Source organism: Cydia amplana, chromosome 4, assembly GCF_948474715.1.
Source record: "Cydia amplana chromosome 4, ilCydAmpl1.1, whole genome shotgun sequence".
Lineage (NCBI taxonomy): Eukaryota > Metazoa > Arthropoda > Insecta > Lepidoptera > Tortricidae > Cydia > Cydia amplana.
In genome coordinates, this window is record NC_086072.1 from 18,708,085 (window position 1) to 18,735,149 (window position 27,065).

Consider the following 27,065-nt stretch of genomic DNA (forward strand, 5'->3'; position numbering starts at 1 on the left):
CGTGCTGTATTTTAGAATCCTCAGAAAAGACGCTTGGATTTACCCTGCTATACCAGGACCAGGTATGGGGTAGAACCGTAAGTAGGTAGTCGAGGGACATGGACAGATGATGTTCATGCGAAAGGTTGGTTAGTTCACATTAAATATTTTACCCGGCTTAAACTGCTGACGCGAGTAGCAGCCACTGCGTAAAATATATTGCGGTGTGGTCCGTGTGGTGGTGATGATGGTGCCATCGGAGTTGTAGGTAGATTATATTTTTCCTAAATCGGTTGATTTACAATTTCGTCTAACAATAGTGGAAAGAATGCATTTATTTGACGAATATTTCACTTAATTTTTCGTCCAATAAGTAGGTACATGTATAATTTTGCTGTAGAAATTTTCAAAATTAACTGGAATCAAATCAAACTAAAACTGACATTGAAAACTATATGACATTATCCTTTTTAACCGAACTTTTATGGCATTTGGTACCTATTTGACCTATAGGCAACCTATTATACCTACTCTTTGCTTGCAAGCAAAGAGTAGAGCAAGAGGTATAATCTTGCAAGCATCCTTTTGCCATGACATTAACGTGATGCTGAAGTAAACAGAAAGAGTACATTTTGGACATTCTTTGATCATGTTTGGACCATATATGTTTGGACATGATATTGTAATATCCAAAGTCCTTAGTGATATCTAATCAAAAAATTGCGATGTTTATCGAGTAGTACATAATACATATCTATTTACAATCTTAGTAAGATTACTGCTTTGTATTAAAACCTTGAGAAGAGTAAGTTTAGAATAAGAAGTTACCTCGTCTGTGATATCGAAGGCGTCGACGAGTCCCACAGCATTTGGTCTGATGAGCGCCAATAACTCTTCGTATCGTTGTTGCAGGCTTACGATGTCGTTTTCGCTGATGCTGCAATACTGCAAGGAAAATAACATAAGCTCTGGTTATTCGGTATATTTTTGGTATTTATTTGATCTACTGATTGTCTACAGCGACTGCAAGGAAGGAAGGAAGTTTTATCACAGATAGTATTGGTAAGTACCTATTACCATTTCGGGTTGGATCTTAAAATAAGTCGCCTTAATAGAAAGGTAATAGAAGGGAGGGAGGGGGTGGAGAGCGGGGAGACCCCCTCTCTAACTTTCCCCCCGCGGAAATGCTTGGTTTCTGAATTATTCATCCTTTCATAGTTATAATTTGAGGTTATGAACAGTGCCAATTGGGTTATTCGCACACGGTCTAGAACGCAAAATAACTAGTGTAATATTTTGCCTATATATCGCTTTTAGTCTACATCGCGAACGGTCTAGAACGCAAAATGACCACTTTTTTATATCACTAGGGTAGGTTAGGTTCGTTAGTTATCTTCAAATGGCCGAAGGCTAAACAGCACAGAATAACGCTAACGTAAAGATAAAACGACGAAAATGATGTAGGCATTTTGCGTTTTGGACCGTTCGCGATGTAGACTAAAAGAGATATAGCCAAAATATTACATTAGTCATTTTGCGTTCTAGACCGTGTGCGAATAACCGCTAATTGGCACTGTCAGAAGTGGGATCGGACCATAAACCACTTGAGACAATATTCAAGAAAAATATACAATCTGCTCCAGCTAGGTTGCAGCGCATATTGTTTAACCTTGCACCATACTCACCAAAAGTCATATTCAAGAAGGGCACAGAAATACCCTTAGCCGACTTTCTTAGTAGAGACTGTGATACATCTAACCTGAAATATGAACCAGAAGAAAATCTGAACATCGCAGTTATACTACCTATGTCATTAGATGCCAAAGAACAATTGATTATAGACACAAAAGAAGATCCTCATCTACAATTGCTCCTTAAGACAATCATGGAAGGATTCTCAGAAAATCTTAACGAACTCCCTAAAGAACTACAGCATTATTTTAACTTTAAAGAAGAATTAAGTTATTGCAAAGGAATCATTTTCAAAGGTGACAAGATTGTAGTGCCAAAATCACAAATTCCTAAAATGCTAAAGATTATTCATCAAGGGCACTTAGGCATCCAAAGTTGTCTAAGAAGAGCCAGACAATTTCTTTACTGGAAAGGACAATATGATGACATTTTAAAACTAGTCAGAGGCTGCTCCGTCTGTGAACAAACACAAAGAGACAACACCAAAGACACAGTTCTAGTTAATAAGATTCCTACACTCCCATGGCAAATAGTTGCATCAGATTTATTTGAATTGAAAGGAAAAACTTACCTAGTAATCTGTGACAGTTACTCTGGATATCTAGATTTTCAACAACTAAAAGGTCAGTCATCATGTGAAGTAATTGAACAACTAAAAAGATGGTTTTCGGTACATGGAGTACCAGAAGAGCTACAAACCGACAATGGAACACAATATATGTCTAGAGAATTTAAGATCTTTCAAAAAGAGTGGAGATTTAACCATGTTACATCCAGTCCACATCACCATCAGGGCAACGGGCTTGCTGAAAAAGCAGTTCAAACAGCAAAGAACTTACTAAGAAAATGTAGCATTGACAAGTCCGATGTTCAACTGGCATTATTAAATTGGAGAAATACACCACGAAATGATAATTTAGGCTCACCTAACCAACGTCTTTTCAGCAGAGTGACTAGATCTCAAATACCTACAACTGATAATCATTTAAAACCGAGAATAATGCAAGGAGTCACAGATGAACTGCAACGATTAAGAGAGAAACAAGCGATGTATAGTAATAAACATACTACAAGACCGGTCAACTTTGAAATCAATGATAAAGTCAGACACAAAGTTGGTCATCGACATTGGGAAGAAGCAAGAGTGCTAGAAAAGCCAAAAGATCTACCAAGATCAGTCATAATTGAAACAAACAAAGGCCAAACATTTCGAAGAAACTACAGCCATCTGCACAAGACACAAGCAGACATAACTAGCCAGAGAGTGGTAGTACCAGAAACTAATTATATAGATGAACCAGCAATACTCCAGGTTCCAGAAGAAGCCCAGTTACCAGAAGCCCCTAAGTCGACACCTCTAGCATCCACATATTCATCACCAGGCCCTTCTAATCAGACTCAGAGACAGGCTCAACCCATTCAACCAGTGAATGTTCCAGCTCCACAAACATCAAGATTTGGCAGGATAATAAAACCAATAAATAGGCTTGATCTTTAAAAATACCTACTTAAATCATTATAATATCTTTGTATTGTTAATTTTACTATCTCAGAAATCGCTTAGTTGATTTTAAGAAAGTCATATGTCAATTAGACGAAAATGACATTTTAATCAGATTCTCTCAAACTAATGTTTTAGTACCTATGTTTAGCTTTTAGTTACTCTGTAAAGAAAGGGAGATGTAAAGTAGTATCTGTGGTCGTCGGCCATGTCTGTCATATTATATTCGCACGCTATCTATGGCACGCTCCCAATTAAACGTCTCTTCTTAAAATGTAGTCGTATTATTATAAATAACGTTACAAGCACCAAGTACTTAGGTCTTCTTTTCTTTTTAGACGCCAGTTCCCCAACCTTTATGGATGACACCGCACGCCGTAGTAAAGCTCCAGTAAATAGTATTTTATACAATCGTGATATAATGGAGAGCTTTTCAGTCGAGTACCGTGTTTAGGCAACGAAGCTTGCTGAGTTGCCTAAGTAAGGTACGAGATTGAAAAGCTTTTTTCTACGAGTCAACAAAAAAAATACTTAAAACTAGTAGAATAATCACATATGTAGGTAAAAAACCAAAAGTATACAGCTAAGATGCGCGAGCAGCCGCGATACCTTCATACTCGTACGCGACCCAGCCCCCGCGCCCCGCGCCCCCCGGCCGTAACGCCGTAACGACACCTTCTCGTAACTCATGAGGCCCTGGTACTTACTCCGCAATAAATTCAATTTTTAGACAGCTTTTGATTAGTCAATTTCATTATAGTTGACTAAACTGTATCGAAATGAATATTATAGTTGACTAAACTGTATCGAAATGAATATTATAGTTGAGTTGGGGTCCCATAGTGAAAAAAGTATGCGATTTCACTTTGGTATACGAAGTCTTAATTCAAGCATTGCAGTCGACGAGTAGAAAAAAAAATCTAGAAAGAAACGCAAACAAATGCATAATGGGTTTGCCGTTGAGGACGACGCGTACGTGCGTTGCTCCTCTTGCGACAGCAACAGTGGGCCTGTTTCAGTGACAAATACTTACCCTCAACAAATCTCCAGTCCTCTCCAAGGCCCAGTAAGTGATGTAAAGAGAAGCCAGCTGCTGCATGACGGCTCGGACGTTTGCTGACGACGACGCAGTCAGGCGTTGCGTCTCACTCCAGTAGGCGCTACAAATGACGGCGCGGCAGTGGGCCTGGTTCAAGAAATATAACAACCTTTTAGAAGTTACAGGGGGGGGGACACACATTTTACCACTTTGGAAGTGTCTCTCGCGCAAACTATTCAGTTTAGAAAAAAATGATATTAGGAACCTCAATATCATTTTTGAAGACCTATCCATAGATACCCCACACGTATGGGTTTGATGAAAAAAAATTTTTTGAGTTTCAGTTCGAAGTATGGGGAACCCCAAAAATTTATTGTTTTTTTTCTATTTTTGTGTGAAAATCTTAATGCGGTTCACAGAATACATCTACTTACCAAGTTTCAACAGTATAGTTGTTATAGTTTCGGAGAAAAGTGGCTGTGACATACGGACGGACAGACAGACGGACAGACGGACAGACAGACAGACATGACGAATCTATAAGGGTTCCGTTTTTTGCCATTTGGCTACGGAACCCTAAAAACTAATGTATGGGACTTACACATGTGAACTTTCTGAGCAAGAAAATTTCAAAATAGATCAGGTATTTGAGTCTAGTACCGAAATGCATCGCATCTGATATTTGAATTGTAAGAAGGTACTTATGTGCGTAATGTGCTTTACATGCCTCGGCTGCTGCAACTAACTGGATCGTCGACAGCTGCCAGGCGTCTTCGTAGCTCATACCACTCTCCACTCTTCTTCGAATACTCGTCACAGCCGCAGAAATCTTCCTATGGAACAAAACGATTATGAAATCGTTTATTGCAAGGTTACCTTTAATGACTCGTTTCACCAGCTCATCTGTTGACCCAACATGTTATCAACATGCATTGTTGGACTTATAAATCTTAGATATGGCAATTATGATAAGAGATACATTTTAACCTTCAGCCATAAACCTGGTCGAGTTTAAACTGTCTGGAAAATTTATTTGCGCGGTGTTCAATCTACTTTTTAAATAATACAGAGTCATATAGAATGTTGCCTCATATTCCACGACTCTTCTCTTTCCTTACAGACTATCTTTACCGGACCATGTATGCCACAGCATATGCAACTAATGCAACTTGGGTAGTCTTCTCATAAACAAAACTGAAAAGGTTTTAGATTGATTTCTGTCACAAAGCCCATTTGTCCTTACCCTTTAGCAAGTCGTTGGAACGATGATACAATTCCTTCCAATGTAAGATCCCAGCAGCCACCCATGGAGGCGGTGTGAGATAAGTACGAGACGGTGGGCGACACAGAGTTCCCTGCTTCCGTCTGTTCAAAGGCCTTTACTAGAAACCTATAAAAACAAGAGCATATTTATGTATGTGTGCATGCTTTTATAACCGACTTCAAAATTTCGAAGGATGAGGAAGGAAGGATGGTACTTATAAAATACTTTCAAATCCGAGGAATTCTCGAAGACGAAGACTTTGAAATACCTATACCTACTTTCGCAATTGGTTCCACTATCACCAAATTAAATTTTGATGATGAGATCCCTAAAAAAATCGACTGACCCCTTCAAATATTAGATACAAGCACAGCTATTATGATTTCAATATTATTTATAGTGACTGGTGCATATGGTCGGCGCTTCGGCCTCGGAAAGCGTAACTTTAGTAAAGTAGAACTGCTGATAAACTTGATAAAGACCATAAATTTATACAATTTGAAACTATTATGTAACTAGTCAGCTTTTTAGTCATCTACTAGCATTTAACGTATTACCTTGCACACTGCAGCATCAGAATAGTGTAGTCCCCCTCATTGGTCCGGATGCCCGCCACATAGCCGTACAAGGTCGGCAGACGTGAAGACAGCATGTACCCGTGGCCACCACACGCAAAGCGACACTGCTCTATGAGGACCAGGGAATCTGATGTGCTGAGTGCTTTAAGGCAACTGGATAAAGCGTGGAGCTGGAAAAGAAAAAACATTAGATTTTTTCAATTTATGGGAAAGTTAGCTTGGCATAGCTATGCAAGCAATATCTGCAAGAGAAACAAGGTCGTTGACATAAATCAGGTTGCATGGCTTAAACATAAGGCATAAGGGTGTGAGAAATTATGCAAAATTTAACCCTATCACTTTGAAATAAAGTTCTAAATCAGTTGGGAAATATATTCCCTGTCTTATAAAGACTTAAAGAACCTGTGGCCGCGTTGGCTAAGGTCGCAGGGAACTGTTTGACAGCACACGATCGACCGATAAGATGCGGTTTGTCCACAGAAAATCGTGTTTCTTAACGTTTGAAGATAAAACAAATTCTGCCATGCTTTTATGTATATATGCTTAATATAAGGAACCAACTTAAACATTTTCATAGAGTTCTTCTAAGCCAACTTGCAAAGATTTTGTGACATCGTCTATCTACAAATTGTGAAAGTATTTCATTTTCAACGCTCTATCGCTTGCCAAGTAGTTGCAGAGTTAGCTTAGTCGGCAATATATAATTACGAACCTCTGGCAAATTATCGACGTTTCCCTCTCTCATGTCGGCCTGCACGGCGGCGAAGGTTGTCCACAGCCAAGCGCTGGTGAGCTGCAGGGCATGAGCGGTCGCGATGCCAATGAACAGCTTGTGCTGCTGCGTTATGTAGTCCAGGATCTGAGGCTCGGGAGCGCTGTGAATGTTTGGAAAGTTTACCAATGTTATAGTTGTAGGAATATCGACCAATTATTTTGCTCTATAACACAGACCAACCCAACGGTAGCAGTTAATCGCCTTCGCATTCGCACTAGTAAAATTGAGAAGTGGAAGGGTAATCCAGACTGAGGATCGATCATAGTATAATATAGTTATAATATCAACTCGTATTCAATTCAAATGTATCAATCTCTATAAATCCTTTAGGAACATGCACATTATTGTAGCAATGGTTACAGATTTTGATGGCATTTGTAATTAAATATGGGGAAAGGTCAAGCAGTAGAGATAGGTAGTAAGAAGTAGAAGAGGGCGATTCTCAGAGATGACGTTCGGTGCCTGACTTCGGTGCCAATTATTTTTTTTTACTTATTTGATACGCGACTTTATTTCCTAAAATCTAGCCTTAATATAAAAAATATTGGTAGTGGAGGCCTCCATTAGAACCTTATAGTTTTTATGATATTTAAGATTTAAAAAACACCGAAATCATGTGCAGGCACTGAAGTCAATTTGCGTCACCGAATTCAAAAATGCTTACACATAAATCACACTTCAAATATATATCTAAATTATATTATAATTTATTCATATTTTTCATTCTTATTTGTTGATAAGCGATGTAGCGAGGCTAATGACGACCGGTCTGGCCTAGTGGGTAGTGACCCTGCCTGTGAAGCCGCGGTCCTGGGTTCGAATCCCAGTAAGGGCATTTATTTGTGTGATGAGCACAGATATTTGTTCCTGAGTCATGGTTGTTTTCTATGTATTTAAGTATTTGTATATTATATATATCGTTGTCTGAGTACCCACAACACAAGCTTTCTTGAGCTTACCGTGGGGCTTAGTCAATTTGTGTAATAATGTCCTATAATATTTATTTATTTATTTATTTATTTATTAATGATATCGTAAGCTTAAATAAGTTTAATAAATAGTACCTTTGTTTACTCAAGATTTTAAAATAACCAAGTTACGGCTTATGAAACAACATCTCTAGAAGTTATCCCACAGACCCACACTAATTGACTATCCTCATATCATACAATAGGGCAATGTATGGTCCTGAAACGAGTTTCAGACATGTCGACCACAAATGCGCACATAAGTGCCATGAAGGAGAAAATTTTTACTTCATACAATCCGACGGCACACTCATCAAAAATAAACTTATATTATCTACACCTGATCAATAGAAACTTTTGAGTGGTGTTCAATGCTCAAAGATATTTAATGCACTTATAAAACAATGTAAACAATACGGAAAACAAGTATTTTTGCTAGACTTATAAATAGTATTTTTGAATGACAGAGTTTTAAAGCGTGAACTCCCTCAATTTCAAACTATTTGAAGTGTAAACAATACGGAAAACAAGTATTTTTACTAGACTTATAAATAGTATTTTTGAATCACAGAGTTTTAAAGCGTGAACTCCCTCAATTTAAAACTATTTGAAGTGGTTGACTAATGCCTAAAGATCTAGTCACCTGTTAATTATGTTCTCCTGCACCCTCAAACACTTCTATGTTCAATTTGTGTTCATGACCATGCTTTAGAAATATTGAGCAGTACGCTCAGTGCCTTTGGAGCGATCTCGACATCAGAAGGCCACTTTATTTTTAATCCCTTGTTCTGTGGGTGCATCTTGCATAGTATATACATACACAAGTTATTTAAAAAGAAGTGGGATCGAATTGACTGCATTTATTTAATATGGCTGACACGTTTAAAGGTATCGAGGTGTAGGGCGTCAAGTGATACAGAGGACAAATTCACATAATTTACTCCATTGGATTGAAGAGAATATCAAGACAACAGCGGAAAGAGAAAAAGAAAAATCGGGTCTACAATTTTCAACATACGTCTGGTGAAAAAAAAACTACTCATTGTAAACTAGTGATTTTGTGTACCTTTACTATGACTTAATTTACGTACAAGCATAGTTTTACGTTTATACAACGTATCTTGTACTTTTTAGGTGTGCTAAGTTAGAAAATAAAGTACAAGAAACTAGTTTACAAAGCAGGGTTTGAATTCGGTGATCACTTTCTTGATATCGGTGGTCAAAAATTCCACCGAAACCAAGGAAATCAACACCAGTGATATCAAAATTGATCGCTTTTTAGCAATTACAGAATTAGCATGAATGATACAGAGATGATGTACTAATGATGAATTCACGTACTTTTAAGGATTTCTTAATCACTTGCATAACGATAAATGCACTAAAACTGTGGGAGAAAATTGCACCACCGATCTCAAAAAAACATAGGACCAAACCCACCGAATGACAGAGAAACTTTAAAAAAATCACCTTAGTATACTGTGACTGCACCTGTACTTTATTCAACGGTTAAGGCACAACTAAAGCATACTATGTTTGAGCCACTCAGTTCCTGGTCTACAAGTTTGTAAGAGTACAGACATGGTTTACAAACTGCACCGAAATCAGTCACTAGCCCGGGACACATCGCAAATTTGGTTTTATTCAATGTGTCAAGCAAACACATTATTTTGATATAAAGAATATGATCAGTTAACTAATACCTTATGCGTGAATACCGATAATAACTCCGATCTAATGCCCCATCTTGAGTAATATTTTTTTGTTTCAAACAATCTGGGTGCGGGACACGCCCACCGAACATCATTTTTCACATTTGAATTTTTTTTCGTGTATTATATAAATAATAAATAAATAGTTTGATAGTGTTCCAGACAGAATATATGCTGGAGATTATGCCTGAATTAATTCAGATTTATTGAACAGTAAATTCAATGTTTTTTTGCCCCGGACACGTAAAAATGGCCCTCCTGAGAAATGCCCAAGAGTGTTCTTTGTTTTATGATATCTAATACTTCTTTCGCTTATGCACTTAATATATATTTACGGTTAAAGATATTTTTATATGAAAATAGACGCCGAATGACTATCGTGCGGTTCTTCCCAAGCGCTAAAATTCGTAAAAGCGAAAGTTACCTATTACATATTTTTAATGAATGAATACATAACATAATTTAACTTTATTAACAGACCATGAAATAGCAAACAGCAACTTACAAGTCTCACAACTAACCATTATTATCAGCCGCCAGCAGTGTCGCCAGCAAGAACGCGCGTCAGTAGACGTCTTCAATGGTCAAAAGGTTAACAGAAAAAATGCACCTACTCGGGGTTAGGCTGGCATTGTCTCCTGACAGCGGAGTAGCGCACTGCTATGGTGACTGCCTTCGCCAAGTTGAAAGCGGCATCGCTGACCAGAATCACCCGGATAAAAACCATCGTGCCGTACGTCATCTTCTTGTGAGACTTCTTTACATAAGTTCCATCCTGAAATATTTCCAATAGAAATCATAGGTAACCTAGGTATGTAGGATAGTGCGGGGTGGGACTAGAGGTTTTAGCAATGTCGCCAAGTATAAGAAATAGAGTGAAAAAGAAAATCTTATGCAACCATTTAGGTGATTACGTTATGCGATATCTCACAATATATGACATACCTATCATAAAATGCATATCCGGTTGTAGATAAGTGGTTATTACGGTATTACATGCATTAAAAATATTACGCTTGATGATAAGATAGTCGTAGACACCTCTAAAATTTTAATAGTGCTAATTTATTATTTATGTGGGTTATTAATAACTTTTTATAGTCCAATAAGTCTCTTAATCATCCTGCAGACAGATAGGCGGATATGAAGATTTTATACATTTATTATATGGTTCTTTGATGACTCATTATTATCGTCGTGCCGGGCTCTTAACGGCGAAGTAATTTTTGAAATGGTGTGCAATCACTATCTCTATACTGTGCCTTTTTTTTATGGTTTCACGTTTACTTTTTCTTTTATTTGGTCACTATTATACCTTGTTCTACAAACCCAACTAACATAATCATCTGGTTAGCTACGAAACTCTAAACCCTCACCTTTAAAACCTGAGCATTCTTCATCAGCATATTCTCCCTAGGTATCCTAACGTGGTCGAACCCCAGGAAGCCATTATCAGCATTGATGTACCCCATCCTGGGGCCGATCTCCCCCACCCTGATTCCAGGCAGCGGCATATGGGTCTGCCTGTCTCGAATCTGGACTATGAAGGGCTGGGTTCCGTGACATTCACCTTTGGTGTACAGCTGCGCTATGACGACGGCGTGATTGGCGGTTTTTCCCACTGGAAATAGTGATTTCAATGTGAGCGATGCGATGCAATTTGAAGGTATAAGTTTGTATATTAAGTTCGTGACCCACGTTAGCCAAAACCCTCGCATCCATGGTCATGATAACGAGTGTTGAAGAAAATTTGGTTAAAAGTCACGGAAAGACGTGCCTTGTGTAGTAAGAATATTTCCGACCTCTTGTTTAAAATTCGCGTTCTAGTTCATTTCAATTACTGCAGTTGGGGTAATTTCTATTTCTATTCTATTATATTCTATCTAATCCATGAATCTTTGCAACCAGGCAAGGTTCCTGTAGCATATAGGTCATCACTGTTATAAATGCTATAAAACCTTACATCCACCAGGCCACCACTTATGAGCAGAGAGCGTGGGCGTGTGCAGCACGAACTGCTCCGTCTCTGGGTCGTAGGTCGCCGTCGTCTCTAGCCCACGGATGAATGTGCCGTGACCCAATTCAGTCTGCAACACATGTTCACACATTTGATTAACTGACTCAACTGACTGATTATTTTGTTAAATTATCCTCAGGGGACTAGGTATTATTTACTTGCCTGAGCATATGTGCCAACGATCTGCATGTCCAAAGCACTGGGCAGCCACTCAGCCTGCTGGTCCGGAGTGCCCTGACCCAAGATTGTGGTTACGAACATGCCTAAGTGAACAGCGAATGGGGACTGCTCATTTAGGTAAGCGTCTGCTGTCCTCCGGAGAAAGGATGACCTGTAATATATCTTTACACTTTAAAATCCTAAAACGGTGTAATAAAAGACACTTTAGAGAAACGTGATTTTGCCACGGAGTTTACCGACAGAGGTAGGATCGCTAAGACAAAACTGCGGCCTAGCCAAGGTGACAATCGCTATCGCTTCGCCATCGAATCGCTTTGTGTCTCTCTATCACTCTTCCATATTAGTGCGACAGTGACAGTTGCGTTTCGATCGCTACGGAGCGTAAGCGATGACACGTTGACTACGTGGCCTGACCTCACTTCACACGCTCACATGCAGACCTATATACTCTTAAATTGAGTTTGAGCCATTTACTACTCAGCTCGAGTTGTGTCACGCGTAAACACGAGGAAATCAGCGTGTTATTAAAATCCCAATTTAGTCTTAACGACTCCAATACACCTAACTTTGAAGGTTTTCCAGTCTTACCCAATAGTTTCAACATCAACATCGCCAGCCGCGACGAAGTTCTTGAACAAGACTGCAAATAGGCAGGACTTCTCGATCGCTTTCTCGTATCGTTCCTTCAGGCTGAGGCATTCCTCTGGTGGGCCTTTATTTACGACTTCTAGATGCTCTTTCTTAAATGCAATGCTTTCTGTAATAGTGTTTGAAATTACCAAATTTTAATTCTTAGTAGAAATCTAGAAATGTGTGCTTTGCCTAGCAGTAGGTACTTACCTAACGTGTCTGTACCTAATTAGGCCGATTATTAATGATTACCTTATACTACATTTATATATCTTTTGTTCTAGATTTCGAAAGAGAGTAGAAGATAATTATTAAGAAGAAGAGATGACAAGAGCTTTCTTAAAACCTTTAATTGCAAATTCGCGATTAGTTCCACGGTTTGATTAATCTTCGCCATTCAAAACCAAGGTACCTATTGTATGTATATACGAGTATACCTTTTCAATGGAAATAGTACCTAAAGTTAACATTGTAAGTACACTAAGTACCTACCTATATTCCTTCTATCCTCAGTCCTTTCTCTTCCTCCATCTATGATGTACGTCAGCTCTTTTATATTGAAATTACACTTTTTTCTTTCTCTAAGCAAATCTTCATTCACTACAACCTCTGGAGCCATTTTTGTACAGAATTCAAGACCTTAATACGCTTTAAACTATGAACGATAAACTAGTATGTTTCAATTTAGTGTTAAACCCCAATGTTATCAATACTAATGTCGATGACGGAATGTATCCTAATGTAAATTTACTTGAATTAAATTCGTAATTTACATGCATTGACTATTGTTTCGATTAGGGTGCGTAAGGTCAATCTTCAGGGATTTTTGTTTACCTAGTTTATTTTTATGACTTATAAGACATATTTTAGGCGTCTGTAAACAACATATGTATTTTCCAATTAGGTAAGTACATATACCACCCGCGTTCCAGGTTTAGCCAACTAACTCTGAGTAACAGTGTACAGGGTTAAACTCCGAGTTAGTTGGCTAACCCTGGAACGCGCAAGTGGCCCTTAATGTATCCTACTCCTCCCAGTGCTTTGGCTTAAATTCACTTCATTACCTACTTAGGTATTTACCAATTCTATTATATTTTCGAAATATTACTATATTGAGTCCTGAAGATTGTTTAATTTCGTTTTTAAGTTAGTCCCAGGAATTTATCGTACTTAAGATAGAGTATTTCACATCAACTAAAGACAAATTCGTATTGTATAATCAGCATATTTATTTCCAAAAAAATTACAAACGTATAAAATATTGATTTCCAAAAAAAATTACAAACGTATAAAATATTCCAATACGTTCAGTCTCAGACTTAGGTAAGTATATAAATATATATCACAGTTTCCCTTGCATGAAGGGTTTGAGGTGCGTGTGGAAGCTTTTATTGACGGGCTCTGCGTTGAGCGGGCTGCGCAGAGCCTCCTCCATGAGGCGCTCGTACACGCGCCCGTCGTACGCGCCCAGCGTTGACTGCAGGATCTGCAAGTAATGGTTTAATTGTGATTGTAATACTTATATATTAGAAACACATAAAAGTGCGTTAAGATCTGGTGAACGCACCGCTAGCGCGCCTAGGGCATGGACAAGCAGACTCCTATAGAGTCTCATTACCAGAAAACAAACGAAGTCTTGATCAATCTACGTGGGGCGGCTGAAAAGTTCGCGGTTTTTTTTAAAGAGTGTATTAAAATAAATGTGTAACTATTAATCATTAATGATCGTTAATAATCGTTAGTAATGGCGGAAATATTCAAACTGCCAAAGAGGCGGGGGAAAACGTAGCACAGTTTTTTTTTTCTTTTTTTCTAGCTTAGGCCGCGACCATTTCAGCCTCCCCTCGTAATTTTATAAACAGTTAAGCTTCGCAGCATGTTTTTTGCTTGCAGGAGAAACATGTTAATACAACGGTCATCGGCACACTCACGCCATCTATGATGTCGAAACCGTCGACCAGCCCCACGGCGTTGGGTCGTATCTTCGCCAGGAGTTCTTCGTACCAATATTGCAGCTCGTCTACGTCGTGCGACGATATACCCGTGTACTGGAACATATAGATATACTTAGGTATCTATGTAGATTGAAGTTTGTTACAGCTTTCTGTGTACAGTCAAGATCTAAAATATCAATACGGATCCGACCATGGCGCCGATTTTTGAATTTCGGGCGCTCTGTTTCGTCACTGGAAAATCTGTGGAAAACGGCGAATTGATATTTTTGAAAAACGAGCACTAGATATTGGGAATCTACTGGTATTCTACTGGCCACTCGTTTTCATATTCTATTAGTAGAATTTAAAATACTTATTAGTATATCTCCAAATATATTGAAGGGAGCCACACGAAATTTGAGCGCTCAAAATTCAAATATCGGCCCATGTTCTTTGACGGTTAATTGGGAATTCAGTTACGCTGAACTGACCTGTATAAACGGTTAACTCCGAGTTACGTGGCTAACCCTGGAACGCACAAGTGGCCCTTAATTAATGTTGTATGTGGTGTGTTGCTAAAACTTAAATCAAACCCCCCCCCCCCTCGCCAGGAGCGGCAAGCCCCATACACCGTGCGTAAATGCATTCCCACTCTGACAAAAAAAGGGACATCTTACCAGTAGAAGATCGTTGAGTTTCTCCAGCGCCCAGTAGAGGGCGTACAGCTCAACTAGTTGCTGCAACACTAGTCGCACTTCAGCTGGCACGCTCGCGTCCAGTTTCTTGATCTCGTCGTGGAATGTTGACGTTATTATCACTCTGCAATGTGCCTGCAACGAGTTCAGAACCGTTAATGTATCGGTCAGGGGTCACCAAATATATGGTGATTTGGTGAATATGTGATCACGCGCCATGTTGCGGAATTTCACTGGAACATATTTTTTCATACTATACTGAACTGTCACCCTATAAGTACCAGGGATCGGATACCGGTATTTTTTGTATGGGAACGGAAACGGTATTTTTTCGTTCTTTGCTAATTACTTCATTTCTAATTGGGCAATCTAATAATACGAAGTCGTAACCTAAAAACACAACTGAGTCCTACATTTCGTGTATAAAATAATTCGAAAAATATGGTTATTTCTAAGTTTTTGCAAAAAACCGGTTCCGATCCCTGATAAGTACATTAAAATAACAGCGCCCTCTTGACAATGATCATCATGACTACATAGTATAAAACAAAGTCGCTTTCCCGCTGTCTGTCCCTATGTATGCTTAGATCTTTAAAACTACGCAACGGATTTTGACGCGGCTTTTTAGGGTTCCGTAGCCAAATGGCAAAAAACGGAACCCTTATAGATTCGTCATGTCTGTCTGTCTGTCCGTCTGTCCGTCTGTCCGTCTGTCCGTCCGTATGTCACAGCCACTTTTCTCCGAAACTATAAGAACTATACTGTTGAAACTTGGTAAGTAGATGTATTCTGTGAACCGCATTAAGATTTTCACACAAAAATAGAAAAAAAACAATAAATTTTTGGGGTTCCCCATACTTCGAACTGAAACTCAAAAATTTTTTTTTCATCAAACCCATACGTGTGGGGTATCTATGGATAGGTCTTCAAAAATGATATTGAGGTTTCTAATATCATTTTTTTCTAAACTGAATAGTTTGCGCGAGAGACACTTCCAAAGTGGTAAAATGTGTGTCCCCCCCCCTGTAACTTCTAAAATAAGAGAATGATAATACTAAAAAAAATATATGATGTACATTACCATGTAAACTTCCACCGAAAATTGGTTTGAACGAGATCTAGTAAGTAGTTTTTTTTTATACGTCATAAATCGCCTAAATACGGAACCCTTCATGGGCGAGTCCGACTCGCACTTGGCCGCTTTTTTTAATACATAGAGTGATTCAAAACTTTCAAGAGGAAGGTTTGTGTATAATTTGTTAACCCGCGGGTCGCTAGTATTATTATATTACTGGTCAGGCTTTATATTAATGGCTTACTTCAGCCGCTGAGACCAGTTGGACCGAGGTGGAATTCCAGGCGTCTTCAGGCGACATCCCGGAGTCGGCACGTTTCTTCAAGTTCTTGACGCATGTTGCCACTTTTCTGCAATCAATGTTGCCAAAATAATTATGTTTAGATTGTTTAGTAAAAAAAGTTTCAGCTATATTTCAGACATCATAATGGCGAGCGCTGTTACGTTAGCAGTTAAGAAGTGATGTGGTGAAAAAAAGGGTGAAAGAAAACGCCATTTATTCCGCGATTTCGGGATTAATCGCGTAATACCTAGTGAACATTTCTTTACTGTGAGACATTGACCTCAACATTATAGATTACCTAGCTTTTGCCCGCGACTTCGCCTGCGTGGAGTTAGTAATTTGGGTAGCTTATTTTTTATCCAATGTGCTTTTTATCGATTCCCTATACAAACTTCCACCCCCCTTTTCACCCCCTTAAAGGATTACTCATATTATCTCTAAATTTCAAATAAATCGGTTCAGCGGTCTTAGTGTGTAGGTACTTCACCTAACAGACAGACAGATACACTTTCGCATTTATAATATTAGTATGGATAACAAAGGGTTGAAAGAACACCCCATGCACTTGGTTTAAAGGTGACTAACCCCATAGCGACCTTCTGTAGCCCCCGAACAATGCCATCGACGGAGTTCTCCCACCGAGAGAAGCCTGGAGAGCTGGCCGTCTTGAAGTAGGCTAGGGTCGGAGTCAGGTTCTCCATGCCGGTCTGCCAGGTCTTTACTAAATACCTGAAAGCAGCATGATAAAAAAAACCGGCCAAGTGCAAGTCGGACTCGCGCACGGAGGGTTCCGCACTATCAACAAAAAAACAAAAAAAAAGCAAAAAAACGGTCATCCATCCAAGTACTGACCCCGCCCGACGTTGCTTAACTTTGGTCAAAAATCACGTTTGTTGTATGGGAGCCCCACTTAAATCTTTATTTTATTCTGTTTTTAGTATTTATTGTTATAGCGGCAACAGAAATACATCATCTGTGAAAATTTCAACTGTCTAGCTATCACGGTTCGTGAGATACAGCCTGGTGACAGACGGACGGACGGACGGACGGACAGCGGAGTCTTAGTAATAGGGTCCCGTTTTTACCCTTTGGGTACGGAACCCTAAAAAGATAAGTTAGGGGCTTAAGTGAAAGGCGTTTAAATATCCAGTTGTTATTCTCCTTAATCCATTTGTCCAGTCCAGACCAGACCAGACCATCGAACACATAGTGCTACCTGAGTAGGGCGAAATTTTAAGTCGTTAATAAGTTTTGTACCCAGTGACATGTAGAAAATAACGTCCAACGTAAGGTTGGACTTATTTATCGTAAGTGGCTTGGTTAGAGTCTGGCTAATGAAAGTTGAGCCTGAGATAACGCGGGAATTTCAATAAAAACCGCACCTGGCAATAAAATTACTATTAAATTAAATGACAGCTTGAAACTGACAGCTTATTTGATCAGGAAAAAAAGTTTCCATATAAAAAGTTTTAAATAAATCTCAGGCTCAACTTTCATTAGCCAGACTCTAACCAAGCCACTTACGATAAATAAGTCCAACCTTACGAGTATATAAATTATATAATATTAAGTGATTCTCACCTAGCAGTCTGCAGCAGTAGCACCGTGTTCTCCCCCTCGTAAGTGCAGGCCGCGGTGACCAGGCCGTACGTCATGGGGAGGTTGGAGGACTGCATGTAGCCGTGTCCGCCGCACGCGAGCCGGCAGCGCTCCACGTACATGCTGGTGTCGGCCGTGCTGACGGCTTTCAGACAGCAGGCTAAGGCGTGCAGCTGCAACAAGACGCCGTTTGGAGCAAGACTACTACCAATTTAGAGGGAATAGGGTAAACTGGGTGAGCTGAGGCCACTTGTCGCTAGGGTTGCCATTTTTTGGTGGAATATAGTATTTTCCAGAATAAGGCATAAAAAATATAGTACATTTCTAAAAATATAGTACTTTTAGATAAAATACTAAACATAAGTGTAATATACGAGTACGTTTAATCGGAAATATAGTATTTTAGCGTATTTTTCCAAAAGTATATAGTACAGAGAGCCAAAATATAGTACGGTTGGCAACCCTACTTGTCGCCCATGCCCTTAGACAGGTGCCCAAATATGATGGAATTTCTCTCATTTTTATACGAGCAAAGAGAAAAAACCGGCCAAGTGCGAGTCGGACTCGCGTTCCAAGGGTTCCGTACCTTAAGTCCGACTCACGCTTGAATGCACATTTCTAATAGGTTTAATAAGAACTATTTTGTGTATTTTTTCAAAATTTTAGACCCAGTAGTTTCGGAGATAAAGGGGGGAGTAAAGGTCGGGCACACAGACATACGCGCACGAGTGATCCTAACAAGGGTTCTGTTTTTCCTTTTGAGGTACGGAACCCCAAAAAACAACGTGCTGTCCTGCAACAAATGCCGGTAACAACAACGGTACTATAAGCAGAGTGTAGGTAAACATTAAGTTGGAATGAGTTACGGCAATATGCCGACAGCGCCAAGTACAAATGTTACGCAAAGCGTAAACGCCATTATGTTTATCATGGGTAAGCACCCTACCAACCTCTGGCAGCCTCTCCAGATTCCCGTCCACCAGCTGTTCGGTGACGTCATGGAACGTCTCCCACAGCATGTTGGCGGTGAGCCTCAGCGCGTGGCACGCCGCTATACCGATGAAGATCTTGTGCTGTTGCGTCACGTAGTCGAGGATTTGTGGCTCCGGTTCTCTGAAAGTATTTTTGAAAGTTCTTTTGAGCGTCTTTACTTAAGCAGTCTATAAAATTCTGAATATAAAATAGACATTCGTGTATTCGTCTTGTGGGAAAAGTACCCCAAACTATTTTTTTACACGATGGACTTTCTTTTTTCATCAGCCCACGGACTGTTGGTAATAGGCGCATGTTGTCTCCACGTCAATTGATTTGGAATAGGAAAAATTGTTCCACATTTAAAAAGGAGGTAGGTAACTAGGTAAGCCTAAGATGATCAAGTATGTTGACAGATTGAAGTGATTACTTACCCTTCCTTCAGCTGGCTCTGACGCCGCACCGCCGAGTAGCGCGTGGCGATGGTGACCGCCTTCGACAGGTAGTTGACCATGTCGTAAACAATCACCACCCGCACGAACACCATGGCGCCGTAGTTCAGCTTGGTGTTCCTTGCGTTCCGGACGTAAGTTCCATCCTGGTGACAACAGACGTGATGTTATGTTTATGTCCTTGACATAATCAAAACTCCTTTGGGTTCTGGCGACTCGTGATATTTTTACTGGCGAAAGTTTATGAGCGCTGTCGATAGGCGACGCATTTGTAAACCCTAAAATACCTACTTAGTATTCTGCGGATTATCCACTACGCATAACAACTGCAAGTGAGATTATTAGAAAACTCATTCAATTGTTTACCTACCAGGAATTCTCGCGCAATACATTTCTGTAAGGTCACTTATTTGCTTGCTATGCGTGGTCCCTATGTCAGGTCAGGACCTAATTAAATGATGTAAATTTCAAGCACGGTGTATAAACTACGTGCGTCAAAAGAAGAGTCTCTTTCCGCACAGACTCTATCTTGTACGACAGACAGACATAATAGACAGTACCGTCTTTACCATAAGGGCACACGGGACCCGTGCCCAGAGCCCCCATCCACAGGGGGCCCCCAAGGACAGACAGTAACAGTATATTTAATTACCCATATTAATAAATAGAAGATCATAGTAATTTTTTTTTAGTTTAATTAGCTTTCTTTACTTTCCATAAGGGCCCCAAATTCTTATGTGCCCAGGGACCCCAGCATAGTTTAAAACGGCCCTGGTCACAGATTAGGTACCTCTAAAACTTGCGCATGCTTCATCAGCATGTGATCCCTCGGTATCCTCAAATGATCGAAGCCTAGGAAGCCGTTGTCAACTGAGTTGAGGCCCAATTTGGCTCCGATATCTCCCACCTGGAAAAGGTAAATGTATCTATATATTATTATTAGGTATACCTACTTACTTTACTCTCATATTATAATTCCTTCTATCATTATATTCTTATTGTAATTACCCGCGCCCTCGTGTTCTACATGTTTAAAGTTTTGTTATTAAAATGTTTCAATAGATCCATTTACATTTACCTAAAACATCGATCCTTGCGAATCCCTTTCAAGCATCTGTATAAAACCTTGATGTTTTTAAAACCAAATCACAACAAGAACAGCTTCTCTTGTCACATGCAGCACACAGAACGTCAACCCCAAATATTATTATTTATTATCAAACTTTGAAGGGCAGATCTCTTCCAAGTGCAACCAAGGTTTCGCAGTTGCTTTGCAGTTAGGTACAGTCAACACACGGGATTGTTATGCCATTTAGGGTTCTTGCTAAATTGGAAATTCTATAGCGTTTTGAACAACCAATATAGCTAAGACCCTAAATGGTGCAACAATCGCGGAGCGTGATGGTACATACCTTAATCCCAGGCAAAGGCACGTGTGTGTCCTCGTCCCGGACCTGCACGATGAACGAATGGATCCCGTGGCACTGGCCTTTGGTGTACAGCTGGGCCACCACTATGCAGTAATTGGCCGTTTTGCCCACTGGAAATTAAAGAAAACATTTCATTTTATTTACTTGTTACAAGATTTCGCCCTTTGCAGCTACTACGTGGGAAATAAACGTCTATGAGGCCTCTGCCTGAACCCGGTAGAAGGGGGAAGGGGAAAAACTAACGCGCCAATGGTTTTACAAAAGATAATGCTGAAGACCGTGCAAAGTGGAAAGAAGGGAGGAGGGGAATAACTATTGCGCCAATGGTTTTACAAAAGATAAGAAGTCTGAAGCAGTATCTGATGTTGCCACGAGGATAAACGCTAGTATGTATATTTCTAAATATGATGTCTACTAATGCTTATAGACGGAGAGCTAGCTACGGAAATAGGTACCTAAATGCAATTTATAGAGCAAAGAAATCCCTCTAGTTAGTGTGCCATATTATCATTATTAATTAATCCGGACGCCTGGCAGCTGTTCAGCGGTGGGTGTGACAGTGGTTGGGCAACAAAGGGGTTGTAAAATCAATTAAAGGTGTGCAATTTATAGAGCTCTTAGTCTATTAATAGAATGGCTAAATTCAGAACTCACATCCGCCGGGCCACCATTTGTACGAAGTAAGAGTGGGGCTGTGCAGCACGAACTCCTTGGTGTCAGGATCATACGTGGCGGTCGTCTCCAGCCCGCGGATAAAAGTGCCGTGTCCCAGCTCCGTCTAAAACATAATTGCATGCCAGGTATGTTAGATGCATGGACCCTAAATGGGTGTATAATATAGCTGGTCAACCAAATCTTGTCAGTAAAAAAGGCGCGAAATTCAAATTTTCTATGGGACGACATCCCTTCGCGCCTACATTTTTCAAATTTGCCGCCTTTTTCTACTGTCAAGTTCTGGTTGACCAAGTATAGGTAGTTCGATCACGCGTATTATAACTTTACACCGTGCTTACACTAATATAATAAGTAGCTAATATTATAAATCTCAGACTTCCAAGAAAAGTATCATGCTGTTGCTACAGTGAGGTTAATAGGTAGGTACATAACATAATAATTTTGATAAATTACATGTCAATTACAGTACGACATTGATAATGTAATTAAGAGCGCATCGACTATCGGCAAATGACAATAAAATATCGCCTTGTAGGGCTCGTGACCTGGGGCTACGTTCGGAGTGTCTACACTTATGTAAGTATATAGGTATCTATGTACTTAACACAGTCACTCTAATACACTCCGAAGTGTAAGCCTAGCAGGTCGTCACGAATCAAGTAGCGTCAAAGCGGCCTTTACCTGAGCATACCTCCAATTGATACGACAGTTACAAACCCTGGGCACAGCCATGACATCTGCTGCTTCTCAGTGCCCTGGCTAAGGATGCTTGGCATGAACATGGTGTATTTAGTGCACTCAATCATGTATAGATACCCACCTGAGCGTAGCTCCCAATGATACTACAGTTCCAAGCCCTGGGCAGCCACGTCATCTGCTGCTCTTCCGTGCCCTGGTTGAGGATAGCTGGCATGAACATGATGTAATGCACGCCGAACGGCGAGCCATCGCGTGTGCTTGATGAGCCTAATAAGCCACTTATCACGTCTCTGAAAAAAGCCGTTGGCGTTGACAGCAGCTTTGAGTTGGTGGTACATTTTGAGAATGCCTAAAGTTCGAGACAGAAATGGGTGCCTTTCGGCCTTTGGTTAACCCTAATCGACACAAAATCACGGAAGATTGCAAGTTCAAACATCGGCGCTCAATAGTTTATTAAAATCCAAAAAGAGGGTTGAAGGTTACGTTACGTAGGTAATGATGTATTTGGACGTTGTCAAGTTAAGGATTCAACCTATATTAACAATAGTTCCTGGGATTTGTTATAGGGTACCTTTCTACATATTGTTTATTAGCCACTATATCTGCTTAGAAGTTTTTAAAATGTTTAATCTCGTTGTCACCCTCTAAGAGTTTCAATTTCCAAAAAATCTTTCTTAGTGGAGCTCTACAACATTTAAAGACTATATTCAACATCAATTCATTTCATTGTACCTACTGAATTACATGAAACACAAAATTAATGCCCTTAGACTTTACATGACTTCGAAGTTCCCTTTCTAATTTCCCATGCAAATATATGCAACTGTATGCAGTGAATGACCAGTTACGGTTGTGATAATACGCCGATTCGATTTGAATTTAAAAGGTTGAGGCCAGGTTCACCATTAGGTACACGCGAACTAAGGGGTCATCCATTAATTACATCACACGTTTAGGGGGGGAGGGGGTCAAAAAAATGTGACATGACATTTAATTCTTTCTTCAAAATATTTTGATAAAATATTAATAATAGGTACGGGTTGGTCTCGGACTGTCTAGAACACAAAATGACTAGTGTAATATTTTGCCTATATTCCTTTTAGTCTACATCGCAAACGGTCTAGAACACAAAATGACTACAATTATTTAGACCTTTATTTACCTACATTTCGTCGGTTTATCTTTACGTTAGCGATGTCGACGGCAGCGGGGCTCCTATTTCTGTGCGGTTTGGCCTTCGGCCAGTTGAAGATACCTAACGAACCTAACCTACCTATATGTGGTCATTTTGTGTTCTAGACCGTTTGCGATGTAGACTAAAAGAGATATAGGCAAAATATTACACTAATCATTTTGTGTTCTAGACAGTCCGAGATCAAAGCGTTTTGCCAAATGTGACAATGGGGGGAGGGGTCAAAAAACCTAGAAATTCGTGTGATGTAATTAATGGATGACCCCTTAAAACTAACATCAGTTCACTGACTTATGATGATTTTCATTAATGCACCTATAATCTCTCCTTATAGCTGAGCTACTTAATTACTCTTACCGATATAATAGTTCGTGATGCTACAGCGTCCTTCTTCTTGCAGCCGGCGAACCAACTTGTACAGTATAACGAACTTTCTAATGCTTCTTGTGTCTCTCCTTAGTCTCCTTAACTTATGGCTGAGCTAGTCCTCTCCTACTCCTCTTACCGATAGTTCGTGATGTTGGATCGTCCTTCTTCCTGCAGCCGACGAACCAACTTGAAAAGTATTACAGATTTCCTAATGCTGTTTTCGTATCTCTCCTTGTGGCCGAGGTACTCCTCTGCTACTCCTTCTGACAGCTCTCGCTCACTTAACATTATCTTTTCTGAAATAAAATAACAATCATCTCTTAATACTTAATGGGTTATTCATAAATACTTCTAGTTCCATGTATCACTAATAGTTTTTGAGTTCATCTACCTAAGCTACTCTTACACGTGTAATCCGACTTGTATGGATACCTAAACATACCTAACCGTTTTTATTTTATTTGCATAGGTAGCCTAAACTTCGTAGATATGGGTAATAAATATTTACTTAATACTTATATCAAATATCGTTAGAAAAAGTATAAGTTTAGGAGAACTGCGTGCCTCGGATTTGACAGCTGAAGTAGATCGCTGTACGGTGTGCGGAAAGAGAAGAGTCGTGGAATTTATTGGGCCCCATGCATTTCTGCACAGACTCTATAGGTATAGTTCTGGTTGTTTATTTAAAGTTGATCTTTGATAATTCTGTTACAACCAAATCGTCAGGTGAAAACCTAAACTCACTCTCGCTACGCTATATTAGCATGATTGAATAACTACTTACCTCTACCGGTAATACCTAAAGAATTTTAAAAGGGCGCCATTATACTTGGCGTAACGTGATTTTGTGTATCGCAACTTCGTCTCTCTAGCCATTTATTTCTTACCTCTATATTTACGCTCCAAAGTCTTCTGCGGCGTGCCATCTATGAACGTAGTCAAAACCTTTATATCGAACGAACAATTGTCTCTTTCTCTTTGCAAGTCTTTGTTTACTTCACCCATGTCTTAACACTAGCGATGCTTCGTTATTTATTACCTATTTATGTGTGTAAATATACAACTAAATTATAACAAAGCGCGATGCGGGCGCTCCGTCTGAAATGTGGACACATACTAGACGCGATGAGCGGCGATGATTTGAACTCCCGACTAGTTACGTGCAAGCGGTCATTCTTCGAGTCGTAACCTAGAAGTTAGGTAGGTACCTATAGGTTAGGTACTTATACCGGTCTGTGATATAACACTAAACTGACTTTACTAACGTTAAAATTATATATTGATATAACAGTTTAAACAAAATGGGGTTTTAAGGTATTTTTCTACTCCAGCACTTAAATGTGTCAATTAAATGACTGACAGTGATATCTAAAGCAATGTCATTTGAATGATTTGTCTATAGGCTCATAAGATGACTGCTAGCAGTCATCTTATGAGTATAATACAACTGCTTTATTTTTTTTAAAGATACAAGTTCCGATCATCTTGATTGAAAGAGGTATGTTTTCATTTACAATAATAACTCTTTTTTTTTTTAATAATAACTCAATTTTTTTTAAATAATAACTTTTTTTTTTTAATAATAACTCTTTTTTTTTGCTGCAGCTGTCATAGAAAAAGTAATGTATGCAACCTTGGAGGATATAATCAAACGGAGACGCCATGTCTGTAATTTTCTGTACAAAACAGTCTGCCGATTTTTGCGGGGGAGGGGAACGTCAAATGTATGCGTAACGTAAAAATAGCCATGTCAGATAAACGTCAGTCCATATATTGTGTATGACCGTTGGCCGCCTATTTTCGACAGAGGGGAAAGCCTGTTAATGGCTACTCCGTTTAGTTGTATCCTCCAAGTATGCAACAGCTCATAATTGGTTCTTAAAATTCAAGGGTCTTTTTTTACAAAACTCGACTACGTCTCGTTTTGTAACTTCGACCCTTGAATTTTAAGAACCCTTATTATATCACTGTTGCATAAACTACTATTATATTATTGTCACGAATTCACGATTCATTAAATTCATTTGTACAGGGGCCGATTCGACTCGTCGAAAAACACATCGTACTGCAATTCTTTTAAGTGTACACGAGGCCTATAATATCATTCGTGTCCGATCAGGAAAAAATTACGCGAAATAGTTATTTGTTTTACAAGGGGCCAAAGTTGTTGTTTAACCGCTCGTGCTAATATTGATACCCGAGCAAGAGAAAGATTCCAAAATTGAACAACAAGCGTAGCGAGTGGTTCGAAAAATGGAATCTTGAGCTTTGCGAGGGTTAAACAAAATTTGCCCCCGAGCAACCCCGAGTGAAACACAAAATTTTTCAGCACACCAACCCGAAGAAAATATTATCTGTAAGATTAAGATATCAAACAAAAACAAACCAAATCAAATGCAAATAAATGTTATAAATATCTATCATTCAAAATCATCATTTAAAAGCCAATTCAACCAGCAAACATAAGAAAACAAACTCAAAATTTGCATTTGATTACTTTGCCTCACATGTGAATAAAATGCAACTTTGCTATCGGTTTTTGAACAATCAAGAGAGCCTTTACCAGTTGGTGTGCTGAAAATATATTTTTTTCTCGCCCAAGTCGCCAACACTCAATACAAAAACCGAATATGCCCCTAAACGGATTCCAACTATTTTTGTTACACCTTGTAATACCTACCTACCTTCCATACATTGTAAGATTTTTTTTTGTTTTATTTTATTACTTTATCGGCACGATTGATTTACCATGTCATGCAGCTAATATGCAGCACTAACGATCATGGAGCAAAGCCTCTGACGGACATGGCGAAACTGTAAAGGCTTCGATACACAGGCGCGTTTTCCGGGCGGGGCCCGCCGCTTTTACATATAAAACGCTCACGCCCGTCCCGGAAAACGCGCCTGTGTGACGAAGCCTGTCATGATTGTTGAATAGATTTATAGCATGTAAGATGTAATCTGTTGGTAATCCTAAATAAAGAAAATAAATAAATAAGCCTTAAGGGTTCCTAGCCGACTACGAAACAGCCTGGGGCCTATTACTCGAACGGTATTAGACTAATATTATTAGTCCAACTGTCAAATCGTATGGGTTACTATGGCAACACACTAATAATATTAGACTAATACCGTTTGAGAAATAGGCCCCTGGTTTATTCCTAGTTGTCCCCGCCGGGCACAGATGGGACTAGGCGCTGCATCATTCCCAGGTGTCCCTGCCGCATGTATGGCGACGGTCACGTGGGACGGGGACAAATGGGAATAGACCATAGAAGGTAGCATCCTATAGAAGTGGTCTACGCGTGCCTCCGTGAGGGACAAAACATATAAATTCGACCAATCATAGCGTCGC

At 39.5% G+C, this 27,065-nt stretch overlaps 2 protein-coding genes across 2 annotated transcripts in view; both read right to left on the minus strand.

Moving 5' to 3' along the window:
* LOC134647351 (probable peroxisomal acyl-coenzyme A oxidase 1) overlaps positions 1-12,966 on the minus strand; it is a 38,472-nt gene extending 25,506 nt beyond the window's left edge. The window contains exons 1-12 of the mRNA XM_063501688.1: positions 12,828-12,966; positions 12,294-12,462; positions 11,688-11,856; positions 11,472-11,595; positions 10,885-11,129; positions 10,123-10,283; positions 6,766-6,928; positions 6,033-6,223; positions 5,455-5,601; positions 4,939-5,044; positions 4,206-4,358; positions 808-924 (exon numbers count right to left, since the gene is read on the minus strand). Coding sequence (XP_063357758.1) covers positions 808-924; positions 4,206-4,358; positions 4,939-5,044; positions 5,455-5,601; positions 6,033-6,223; positions 6,766-6,928; positions 10,123-10,283; positions 10,885-11,129; positions 11,472-11,595; positions 11,688-11,856; positions 12,294-12,462; positions 12,828-12,954 — 1,872 coding nt within the window. The 5' untranslated portion in view covers positions 12,955-12,966. The remainder of the gene's footprint in view (positions 1-807; positions 925-4,205; positions 4,359-4,938; positions 5,045-5,454; positions 5,602-6,032; positions 6,224-6,765; positions 6,929-10,122; positions 10,284-10,884; positions 11,130-11,471; positions 11,596-11,687; positions 11,857-12,293; positions 12,463-12,827) is intronic.
* A 630-nt stretch (positions 12,967-13,596) lies between these two features.
* On the minus strand, positions 13,597-24,715 carry LOC134647337 (probable peroxisomal acyl-coenzyme A oxidase 1). The gene is made up of 14 exons (XM_063501672.1): positions 24,598-24,715; positions 23,847-24,006; positions 22,271-22,439; positions 21,430-21,553; positions 20,758-20,885; positions 20,136-20,252; positions 19,328-19,491; positions 18,872-19,034; positions 17,904-18,094; positions 16,908-17,051; positions 16,284-16,389; positions 14,947-15,099; positions 14,267-14,383; positions 13,597-13,821 (listed from the first exon to the last, which is right to left on the minus strand). The coding sequence occupies exons 1-14, from the start codon at positions 24,713-24,715 to the stop codon at positions 13,678-13,680; spliced, it is 1,998 nt and encodes a 665-aa protein (XP_063357742.1). The 3' UTR covers positions 13,597-13,677.
* Positions 24,716-27,065: the final 2,350 nt, after the last annotated feature.